Raw genomic sequence first — 12,500 nt, 5'->3', positions numbered from 1 at the left:
CTCTCTCCAAAACACATTAACACCACCCCAGGCATGTCAAACGGACCTCGTTGGATCCCACAGTGACAGAGTGAGAGCCTTGACAAATGATGACATTGAATAACCTTTCGAACTACAGGGGTGTTAGCACACACACACACACACACACACACACGCATGCACGCCTGCTCGCAGGCACACACTCACACTCAGACGCACACACACACACACAGACACTCAGACACACATACACACACACCTCCCCCACAGGTGTTGCTGGAATGAGCCTGGATGATATATCCATCACCGCTGCCCGGTGCCCCCCTGCCCCCCTGCCCTCTTTCATTTCTCTGCGTCTTCGTGCTTCATCCCCTGACCAGACCCACACAGACGGGTCATCTCTTAATAACCCCCCCCCCCCCCCCCCTCTCTTCTCCTCTCTCCCATCCTCCCTCTATCTTGGCACCTTTCACACTCTCTCTCTCTCTCATTCGCTCATTCCTCTCTCTCCCCATTCCCTCTCCCCTCCTCTCTCACTCACTCTCTCTCTCCCTCCTTTGCTCTCTCTCTCCTCCTTTCATTTTCTCTCTCCCCCACTCTCTCTCCATTCTCTCATTCCCCTCCCTCTTTCTCTCTCTCTCCCCCCCCCATTCCTTCTCCCTTCCTCTCTCCCTCCCTCTTTCTCTCCATTCCCTCCACTCATCAATCCCAGCTGAGGTCCAGACGACCCCGCCAGCCTCCCCTGGAGGACGCCGCTGATGGGGTAGAAACAGAAACCTCGCTAACCGCAGCTCCATGGCACGCCACGGCCCCCGCCACGGCACAGCCCCCACCCCCAATGCCCTTCCCTGTCTCCCTGTGTCCTCACGCTGGACGTCCCTGTCAGAAATTACGACCCAAACCACTCATCCCCCCCCCCCTCCTCTTCCTCCATCTCGCTCCATCCACCTCCGAAGGAATGACAAATCCAGCAGAAGCCTATCTTGGACGGCAGACTTCCAGTGGTACTTGGGATGCGGGCCGCTTTGTTGCTTTCTCTCTAGAAAGAGAATCTCAAGTCTCGATAACGTGAATTCCCCACCGCAGCGCAGCCAGGCCCAGACGACAGACTAAAACCGTGTCCCTGAGATGAGACGACGTCCCTAATGTAGGATTTACTACCCGGGAGAAGAGAGGGGCTGAAATAGAGGGATGATGGTCGTAATGGCGCCTGAGTGGTTTACAGCCTGGGAAACGCTCTCCAGTTGTGTAACAGACAGAGGGGTCTAAGCTCCTATGACTTACAGTCTCACACACACACTAAATGACACCCGGGGAAGCAGTAAATACGCCATCGTGCGCGAACGGCGGTCTAAGTTAAGCCGTCAGTTTGCGTTTTTCCGTCCCTCGCTCACGAAGATAAAGTGAGGGAGTTGTTTCCAACGCCATAACCATGATTGGGAAGTCTCACAGCCAGACGCAGAGAGATTGATTTATTCCATTCTCCACCCATGTCATGCCTCGAACATAAATCATGTGGTGAATACATTTATGGGGAAAGGCGCTTAAACTGCGGTGCTTACACAGACGTATCGCGGACATATTTCTTTCTTTTCTTTTTTTTCTTTTTTTATTGCTTGTTGTCAGGCAGCTCAGGTGGGGGAAGAGTGGTTCAGTGAGTCATGAGGAAGCATGCTGTTTCCAAACGGCAAATTATTTAAGCTTTTGGACGTATGGGGAGGGGGGATCTGTCATTGGAATGCCTGTCTTCCGTTCAGAGTGAAGGAAATGAAAGTGACTTGGTGCTTTTAGCACTTTTAGTACAGTAGAAATGATAACTTACAGGAGGGAACATTTTGACGGTATTGCCTGAGTTTTCCCTATTTAGACTGCTGTTAGATTGTTGTTGTAGGACCGGATATTCTAAGCCAACAGAAAAACATATATTTCTAAATCTTCAAACATATATTTCTAAATCTTCAAACATACATGTAATGGTGTGGGGAATGTTTTCTTGGCACACTTTGGGCCCGTTAATACCAATCAATCATCGCTTGAATACCACAGCCTATTTGAGCATTGTTGCTGACCATGTGCATCCCTTCACGGCCACAATTTACCCATCTCCTAATGGCTACTTCCAGCATGATGATGCAAAAGTCGTCTCAAACTGGTTTCACGAACATGACAATGAGTTCAGTGTTCTTCAGTGGCCTTCCCAGTCACCGGATCTGAATCCGATAATACACACCTTTGGGATGTGGTAGAACAGGAGATTCACAGCTTGAAAGTGCACCTGAAAAATCTACGTACGATGACCACAATTTCAACGATTACAGGTTAAATGGAATTACTTGTGTGTGACAAACTTGTCTTGACTAATAACTGCTTTGGGCTTGGCCCTGTTTACTGTACTGAGATCCTCCTGTGTCATTAAAACAGCCTTTGAAATCAGAGAGAGCAGTGGTGGTGGGAGGGACTAGGATGAGAGACACGTCTTCAGCAGTGGGTGGGGACGTGATGCATATCCCCACCACTGTGTGTGTGTGTGTCCTCTACTCCATGTGAAAGTGTGTATATACCCTTGACTGTGTGTGTGTGTGTGTGTGTCCTCTACTCCATGTGAAAGTGTGTATAGACCCTTGACTGTGTGTGTGTGTGTGTGTGTCCTCTACTATGTGTGAAAGTGTGTATAGACCCTTGACTGTGTGTGTGTGTGTGTGTGTGTGTGTTGGTGTGTGTGTGTCGGTGTGTGCATGCATGTGTGTGTTCCCTTCCTCTGTGAGTGTAAGAGGGTAGATATTCCTTCCACTGTGAGTATGAGAGAGAGTGTGAGTGTGTGTGTGTGTGTGTGTGTGTGTATGACTCCACGACTTTGAGTGTGAAAAGCTGTTCAAGGATACAACACAGCATCAGTCTCTGCTGGGCTGTCAAACACTCCCTGCACTCCAAAAGCAACCCAACCCACCTGTCGTTCTCCTGGCTGGACTCTCTCCGGCCCCAGACCACATGCCACCCTGTCAGGTTATGTAACAAACGGGCAGGACTTTGAATTCACTCTAGAATATGTGACAGTTGGTGGTTTTATTTCACCTCAATTCAACTTTATCCAGTGTTATTTCAGTGGCGTTTACCCTGTTATAGCATGGGTATTACCATGTGTTATAGCATGTGCATTACCATGTCATATGAGAAAGAAAAAACACACAAACACATTTCTTAGAGACAGCCACTTCGTGAGGTGGGGTCAAGGGGAGGTCAGGGGTCAAAAGTGTGGTTCAGTGTGCGGTCATGCTGCTTTCTCCCCCCCCCCCCCCCCCCCAAACACACACACACACCCCACTCAAACTGTGAGGGTAAACAGACTCCAAGAGCCAGCTTTTATCCTCACTGAAGCTGTGCTGTTTTGATTAAGAGGCCAGTGCCTCTCCTCTTTAAAAGCACAGTTGACACTGACGATAACAATTAGTTTCAGAGAAGACTCTTCCGTGGAGGAATGCTTCCCATCACAAACCAGGAACCAGGGCCATCTCTATGGATGTGTGTGTGTGGGGGGGGGATGTATCTACTTGCATCAAACCTTTTTCTCTGTGAGTTGGGAACAGGCCTCTCTCTCTCTCTGTCTCTCTCTCTCTCTCTCTCTTATTTCTCTCTCTCTCTCTCTCTCTCTCTCTCTCTCGTTAGGGTTATATCTCAGTGGGAGGTCTCTCCTCCACCCCTCTCAGGGTAAATGCACTATCTAACAGGGCTTTTTGGCACAGTAAACAACTAAAATCCTCCCTCTCACCCTGAGCTGAGCAGCAGAAAGTGTACTGTATTCAAAGTTTAAAGGTTGTATTTTCATATCATACGTACTGGGATTCTATCAATAATTTTGATTTGACACAAATTATTAATAGAATGCCATAGGGCTTGAGTGCAATTTCTAATCAGAATTCTCTGAAAAACTTTTTATAAACAGTGTTCCCAATGTTAATGGGAGTGGGTGTACTGTCATTCACCAAGGCCCAGAGGGCAGGCTTTGGGCTCTATGACCCAAGAGCCCCAAATGACCACAGGCATCACTGTGAGGACAGACAGACACAGACAGGAAGGGACGCAGGCAGGAAGGCATGCATGCAGGCAGACTGACAGACAGGCAGACAGACAGATGGAGAGACAGGCAGGCAGGCAGGCAGGCAGACAGACAGATGGAGAGATAGGCAGGCAGACAGACAGGCAGGCAGACAGATGGAGAGACAGGCAGGCAGACAGATGGAGAGCCATGCAGGCAGGCAGGCAGACAGACAAACACAGACAGACAGACAGATGGAGAGACAGGCAGGCAGACAGGCAGACAGATGGAGAGACAGGCAGGCAGACAGATGGAGAGACAGGCAGGCAGACAGACAGACAGGCAGACAGATGGAGAGACAGGCAGACAGACAGACAGGCAGACAGACGGAGAGACCAGGCTGTCTGCTGGGACTACTGCTCGTCTGCCCTACCTGCTGTGTTGGTTGGACTGATCTCATTAGCATTCGGTAAACTCAGTGCAGAAGGGTGTGAAATACAGCATACAGAGTGATGGAGCAGGTGGAGAGGAATAATATATATATATATATATCACACACACAGTTGCTGGAAAAACTTGTTGTGAGCTTTGACACTCGGCAAATGATTACGACATGGTCCACCTGTTCCGATCGTTGCCCCGTGGCACCTCCCATGAAACATTACCTGTGTGCATTCACGGAAATAGGACCCGAGAGTTTGACCGTTTATATCCCCACACGTAATTATTTATTAATCAACGACCAAATGTTCACTGGGAAAACATATTATGCAAAAGTTAAAGAATATGATCTATTTATTCCTAATATCGTTCGCAAATCCCAATCCCAATATAACTGCTTGCTGCGCTACAGCTGGTCACACAGTCGGGAGGGCATGGCGATGTCTCCGAGCCGGGAACCATTGCTCACATGATGAAGCTGTAAATGACTGCTGAACAGGCGAGCGCTGCAATTACTGCACGAAATTAGGAAACTATAACCTCTTCCCTTGAATTTAGGCTCTCCGATGACTCACCTTGAATTCAACTGACAGTACAGGCGTGTATTCGAGGGTCCACAGTGCCCGCACCAACGATGCCAACTGTTCGGTCACCTCGCCCCTGGCGTGCTGTGCGTCCTCGCTTTTCACAACACCGTTTACCGGTACCCTCCTCTGACACAAATCCGATTTGTATTGTTCCAAACCAAGATACTCGGCCAGTAGATCCGTATTACTGAGGCACTGAACCACCGCGTTCATGAAACAGGTGTTTCCATGATTCTTCAACCCAAGAACCCCCGGAGTTTTGTCGCCATAGCACCAAGACAGCCGGTCTTTTATAGATCCGTGAGAAGATAAAGTACAGCTCTTCTTCACCGCATTCTCCCTCGAGGCCAGAAGTTCATCTTTGAAGTTCCCTGAGTTGGCACTCAACGTGCACGCGCCGCTGTCTCCGAACCCGCCATCATCGTCCTCGGCGTCAGGTACCTCGAAGTCGCCGAAGTGTGCCAAAGTTCCCAAAGTTTTCAAAATCCTGCTCATGAAATTCCCGACGGACTTCAACGACTTCCTTCTGAAAAGCTTCGCGGCTTTGTATTTCTTGTCTTTGCGCTTCTTCGATTTGGTTTTCATTGGTTGTTTCCTCACCTTGTTCTCCTTGTGGTTATCCATGGTTGTTTCCCGTCTAAACGAAGTGTTTTGAAAACGGAACGAACGCAACTGCAAACGGCTGAAACGATAACAGACTCGAGCCTACCTGTCTGCCCCGTAACCCCCCCCCCTTCTTCCTCTCGAAACCTCACCACCGAGGTGGCACCGACGCGGTGCCAAGGCACATGACTAACAATGTCCCTCAGACATTCCGGTCATTCCCGCCAGCTCTCGGTTGCTCACTTCTAACTATGTTTCGCTCGTAAAACCGTGACGACGCGGGCACCTGTAACTGAAGAGATGAGTTGCTTCAAACTCCATGCTCTCCGGTCGTCGTGAAAGGCTCATACAATTACTTCCTCCTCCTGTCCCCACTCACAGCCACGGACACGGACAGGGCTCGTACAGGATCGTTGTAGCTGGCGGTCTTTCTCGCTCTCTCCCTCCCTCTCTCTCTCCCTCCCTCCCTCGCCACTCCCGAGCGCCGGACTGAGTTTCTGTTTGGCGGATATGCTCCGCGCTATGCCCTCCCACTATGAATCTTATTAGCCTGGTTTAGTTTAGTGACAGGTGGCGGAAGAGGACAGACAGGTCTCAGTGTTTACACACTTCATTCCCACCCGATACTGTTTAGTAAAGAGTGTAGGGGTAATCTTCCGCTATTATTAGACCCGTGACCGAGAGTAATCTATACGGTTTATCCTAAATCCCTCTTTTGGGCTATTAACAAGTGATTGTAGGCAACCCTTTCGGCCGGTTATTTTTGAAGCCTTACCTATCCCAGGTAGGGTAATGTGATGTGTTAATCATCTTTTAATTAAACATTCTAGTTAGAGTACTAGTTTACGGTGCATTAGACTTTGTGGTCCCAGCTTTCCCGTACAACTGGTCCCAACGCATGGAAGAATTCCATATTTCATGTGTGTAGGAGCCCCCTACTGTTTTAGAGAGATAATGTTTTGATGAGTGATGATGGTAACAACACCTGCACCTGCAGTATGATGGAATGTTTCTCACCTCAGAATCATTTATTAGACGGTGGACTCACCTGACCATTATCAAACACACGACATCCTGAAAATAATGTAGTCTGGCACAATCCTGCCTGCAGTCTGGAGGGAGAAGCATACACTGAGTGATGGATGGAGACCCACAGACGCACGGAATAATCTGGAAACCAGCAGTCCTCTGCATTTTGTGCTGCGCTGCTGGAATTCTTCATCAGTTTCATTTTAATTTCACAGCTCACCAATACCAGAGATTGGATTTTACTATAAACCAGATGTGCTGATTTACTGAACCAGATGTACATTCTCACCTCCAGTATTTTCATAATTTCACATATTATCTTTTATTCATTTCTCATGGATCATTCCAGGTGCAACAGGGAAATTGCCTTTGGCGTTTTGAGTTCCTAGTTCCAGATTGTTGCAATGATATACACACACACACACTCTATTTCATAGGGCTACTGTATCTGTCTCTTATCTTCTAAAGGAAATACAGAGAGAGAGAGAGAGAGAGAGAGAGAGAGAGAGAGAGAGAGATACCATAGCCTTGAGCATATCCAGGGCAATGGGGGGGCATGAGGGATGAACTATTTTACCAAGCCGAGGGTATTTTGCTGACTCTGTCCTTAGTTTCAGGTTTGCTCTTTCAAACTTTGAGGCCAGCAACGGGGGTAAACTATTAATTATTGAGTTGGCTTCTGAGCAAATGAGAGGGGAATGAGTTTGGGAACTGGGAGAGAGCGAGCAAGAGAGAGAGGGAGGGAGGGAGGGAGGGAGAGAAAGAGGGAGGCATTCCATGTGGCTAGCTCTCTTCTCAAAACTTCGCTTCCTCACAGGGGGTCCCTTGGGATCCTCCGATGATAGATTAGCTGACAGCAGCCGTGTGCTGAAGTGCCCAGGAATCTGGGCCTGGTTGCTCTCCTTCTTTATACCATGAGACACGGGGTAGACATTAATAATAACAATAATAATAGAAATTGGAGGACGGGCTCATTGTAATGCACGGAACGGTATTGGGAACGTGTTTGATACCCCTCCTCATTCCATGCATAATGCCGTCCTCGGATTTCTACCTCCACTAGCCTCCCCTGGTAGACAGTTATACCTGAGTGACATATGCATTTACAGGTGCTTCTTAGTGGTTGTCATGACTATGTTTAATCAGCAGTGGTCTGGGAATGAGATCCCTTGAAATAAATATTTAATTTACGAAACGCTGTTTTGGTCCCGTGCAGAAACACAAAAGCTAATGTTCAACACTGCAAGTGTTTCATCATCATCATCATCATCATCATCATCATCATAAGTCATAGACAAACTGGACAGAATCTTGCTTTATAGCCATGATATAATTGTTGGAGAAGTTGTTTTTTGCCATTGACGCTCAGAGCAGTAAGGTGGTTAGTTAGCAGTCAGTCCAACCATTATTATTATTATTATTATTATTATTATTATTATTATTATTATTATTATAAGGGAGGATGTTGTTGTTTGGAACTTCAAACTTCACATTTTCAATTTTAATCGAAAAAAAACAAAAAACAGATGACTATCAATTCTGTTTCCCCCACAAAGATCTAAGGGAATGCGATTCGAGGCACTGAAGATCAGCATCTTCATCTTGTAGAGTATCAAAGCTCTGCGTTTCTGATGTTGAAAACATGAATGTAATGTTAATTCCTTGCATTCAGTATCACGATTCCATCAAGATCCTACAACATATTGGTGCAGCACCACCACACCTAGACATATATTAACCATGCCACAAGCAACTCTATCAAGTAATATTCCCACACCATTCCAGTCCATTTCTCATGATCAAAATTAGATTTATTTCTTTGCAGGAGTGAAAAAAAAAACTACCTCTGTGATGGCAAGAGAGTGTTAGTGACTGTTCATGAATTGCATTTGGTGTGTGTGTGTGTGTGTGTGTGTGTGTGTGTGTGTGTGTGTGTGTGTGTGTGTCGGGGGGGGGGGTCATTGATGGTCATTGGTCGAAGAGTGGTTTGACGCCCCCCCCCCCCCTGCCCTCTGAGGCCCCCTCTAGGACGGGTGGGGGAACCTCCAGCGGAGCACGGCGCCGTCAGCGCTGGTGCTGACCATGCTCCTGTTGTTGGAGCAGATCCTGACGCTGGTGATGCTGCCGCTGTGGCCGACGCCCACGTGGCTCACCTCGCCATCCGAGTAATCCCACACCTTCACCAGCTTCTCATCTCCACCTACAGCAGGGAGGCAGACCAACACAGAGATCACTGATTCACTTCTGTGGCAGAAAGAGCAAAGCAAGAGAAAGTGTAAGGACTGAATATATACTATATACAGTATATACATACATACATATACACACACATATATATATATATATATATATATATATATACCCATACTCATTCCATTCCACAAGACAGTCACAGTTTCTGTATCACTGTTGTTGATTGCATACTGTTAATAGCTAGTTAATAACAACAGTTTTTAACTCAATCCAATCAACTGTCACTCATGCACCACAAATCAACTGGCAAACCTAATACTGAAGCCAGTTGTAAGAAGCATACTGTACCAGTAACAAAATGGCCGCCGTCCTGTGAGATGTGCATGCCGTTGATGGCCCCTGACAGGGAGCCCTCCAGCTCTCTGATGGCCGACCCATCGTACACCTCCCAGTAGCCGATCTGTGCAGAAGGAATAAAGTCAGTCAGCCAGTCAGTCAGTCAGTCAGTCAGTCAGCCAGTCAGTCAGTCAGTGAGTCAGTCAGTCAGTCAGTCAGTCAGTCAGTCAGCCAGCCAGTCAGTCAGTCAGTCAGTCAGTCAGCCAGCCAGTCAGTCAGTCAGTGAGTCAGTCAGTCAGTCAGTCAGTCAGTCAGCCAGCCAGTCAGTCAGTCAGCCAGCCAGTCAGTCAGTCAGTGAGTCAGTCAGTCAGTCAGTCAGTCAGTCAGTCAGTGAGTCAGTCAGTCAGTCAGTCAGTCAGTCAGTCAGCCAGTCAGTCAGTCAGTCAGCCAGCCAGTCAGTCAGTCAGTGAGTCAGTCAGTCAGTCAGTCAGTCAGTCAGTCAGCCAGTCAGTCAGTCAGTGAGTCAGTCAGTCAGTCAGTCAGTCAGTCAGACAGTGAGTCAGTCAGTCAGTCAGTCAGTCAGTCAGCCAGCCAGTCAGTCAGTCAGTGAGTCAGTCAGTCAGTCAGTCAGTCAGTCAGACAGTCAGTCAGTCAGTCAGACAGACAGTGAGTCAGTCAGTCAGTCAGTCAGCCAGTCAGTCAGTGAGTCAGTCAGACAGTCAGTCAGACAGTCAGTCAGTCAGTCAGTCAGACAGTCAGCCAGTCAGTCAGTCAGTCAGTCAGTCAGTCAGTCAGTCAGTCAGACAGACACATTTAGCTTAACGGAGTGTGACTGAGAGAGTTCAGAATCACATTCACAGAATCGGCTATCGCCCCTACCTGGCCTATCCTGTGTGCATGCTACTGGTTTTGGTGCTATGGCACCTACCTGGCCTATCCTGCCTATCCTGTGTGCATGCTACTGGTTTTGGTGCTACGGCACCAAACGCTGTCTGAGTGAAAGCCGACAGACTATCAGGCGTACCGACATCATCAGTGTCTTTGATGTTTTTTTTTCCAGATTTTGCCTGTTACACCACTGCAATGTTACATTTTGGCACAGTGTCAAATGTCCACGCATCACGTGGTTGTTAAAGCGGTGTCTGAATACCACTCTGTCAGTGTGTTGTTTTTAACACCACCTCCTCGCTGGCCTATCTGTCCTCATTACTCCACTATATGTAAATGGGGTCAGTCGAGAGGGTCTATCGAGATGTCGTACGAATGCCACTGTTAATTATTATTTTTTTTTTTTTTAAAACAACATGTTTGTAATTCTAAATGAGAGTTAATGGTCCCCAGGGCTGTGGAACTGTCAAAGACTTGGTTGGATTCTCAAAGGAAAATGGTATTTTATGTTTATTTATAGAGCCCGGTAATACCACCACATCTACCTCACACACACACACACACACACACTCACACAGACACATGCCGTGCACACGCACCCATACACACACACACACACACACACACACACACACACACACACACACAGGTCCTTTCTTGTTATTTTTGTTACAAAGCTTATTACAATTACAAACCAGGCAGACATAAGAAAGGACAGAGGAGGGATTTCATCATTAAAATGCAACTTCTGAGACATCTTGCGAGGAGTCATTTGCAGTACCATCCTCCCTGCCACAGAATAAGGACCGTCTGTGTTTTCAAAGTATTAAAACAGGCCAAACAGGTTTTATTTGAAAGGAATATTTGGGGGGCGCAAAGTGAATATGAAAGTGCACATATACAGTAATTACTGAAAAGTATGTATGTGTATATACACTCACTGAGCACTTCATTAGGAACACCTGTACACCTTCTCACGGTGGAGGTGGTGTAATGGTGTGGGGAATGTTTTCTTGGCACACTTTGGGCCCGTTAATACCAATCAATCATCGCTTGAATGCCACAGCCTATTTGAGTATTGTTGCTGTCCATGTGCATCCCTTCATGGCCACAATTTACCCATCTTCTAATGGCTACTTCCAGCATGATAATGCACCATGTCACAAAGCAAAAGTCGTCTCAAACTGGTTTCATGACCATGACAATGAGTTCAGTGTTCTTCAGTGGCCTTCCCAGTCACCGGATCTGAATCCAATAGAACACCTTTGGGATGTGGTAGAATGGGAGATTCACAGCTTGAAAGGGCACCTGAAAAATCTGGAGGAATTGCGTGTTGCAATCATGTCATCATGGACCAGAAACTCAAAGGAATGTTTCCAACATCTTGTGGAATCAATGCCACAAATAATTGAGGCTGTTTTGAGAGCAAAGGGAGGCCCTACCCAGTATTAGTATAGTGTTCCTAATAAAGGGAGGCCCTACCCAGTATTAGTATAGTGTTCCTAATAAAGGGAGGCCCTACCCAGTATTAGTATAGTGTTCCTAATAAAGGGTTCGGTGACTGTATATTGAATATTACAGTAAACAATGCCCTCTGCTTACACAGAAATTAGAAAATTATATTTCAAGTATATAAATTTTTTAAAAAAAAACAGTTCAAATGATAAATAAATACAATATAATACAAGAACTTTATCAGAAAATAACAAATATGTTTCGACATGGAAGAGCTCAGAATGGCAGTTATGAAAAAGCCTTTGGAGACAGGAACTCAATTCTTAGCTTTTGACCGCAGACATAATGGATTGTAAAGGGGAAATGTAATCGTACACAGACATATCAAATACAGTTTGCAGTGATGGGATTGAGGAGAAACAAAAGGCTCAGCTTATTTATAGTTTCAAGAATGTAAAATGATGCTCAAAAAGCAATAATGCACCCGATGAGCCACAGGACGTTTCTGTGGGGTCGTACAAATGATTTCTGGCCACAGTGCAATGCAATGGCTTACTGAGCCAATTAAGTTTCTATAAACACAGTTTGTAAACCATTATTTGATGAAACACGAAACAGTCTCGTTTTGAGTCACAAAGGAGAGGGGTATTTCTGTTTCAGTACAATGTGTTTCAGCCATTGAAAAGGAAAGCCTCAAAGTCCTTTGTGTGTATTCACTCTCAGTTCGTAAAGAACATTCATTCAGGACATATTTGGTCACCAACCAAACACATCAACCAGTGTCAATCAAATATATCAATCAGTTGGCCAATCATCACCGCTACTTGTACATGACATGACTTATGAACTTGTCTACAACATGGCAAAGCTGAAAAGGCATCCAAGATAGTCGCAGACACAAAACACAACACACACTCCCTCCCTCCCTCCCTCCCTCCCTCCCTCCCAACTGTTTT

At 46.5% G+C, this 12,500-nt stretch overlaps 2 protein-coding genes across 2 annotated transcripts in view; both read right to left on the bottom strand.

The window, feature by feature from the left end:
- Positions 1-6,025, bottom strand: part of usp43a (ubiquitin specific peptidase 43a) — a gene marked incomplete at its 3' end in the record, with an annotated part of 80,640 nt that extends 74,615 nt beyond the window's left edge. The window contains exon 1 of the mRNA XM_083693641.1: positions 5,029-6,025. Within this exon, the coding sequence (XP_083549767.1) occupies positions 5,029-5,664 (636 nt within the window). The 5' untranslated portion in view covers positions 5,665-6,025. The remainder of the gene's footprint in view (positions 1-5,028) is intronic.
- Positions 6,026-8,505: 2,480 nt separating this feature from the next.
- cfap52 (cilia and flagella associated protein 52) overlaps positions 8,506-12,500 on the bottom strand; it is a gene marked incomplete at its 5' end in the record, with an annotated part of 13,386 nt that continues 9,391 nt past the window's right edge. Inside the window, 2 exons of the mRNA XM_083693468.1 lie at positions 8,506-8,872; positions 9,214-9,325. Coding sequence (XP_083549594.1) covers positions 8,697-8,872; positions 9,214-9,325 — 288 coding nt within the window. The 3' untranslated portion in view covers positions 8,506-8,696. The remainder of the gene's footprint in view (positions 8,873-9,213; positions 9,326-12,500) is intronic.

Source organism: Argentina silus, assembly GCF_951799395.1.
Source record: "Argentina silus genome assembly, chromosome: 22".
Classification (NCBI taxonomy): Eukaryota; Metazoa; Chordata; class Actinopteri; order Argentiniformes; family Argentinidae; genus Argentina; species Argentina silus.
The sequence above is the reverse complement of the archived record's forward strand: the minus strand, read 5'-3'. Positions and strand labels throughout refer to the sequence as shown.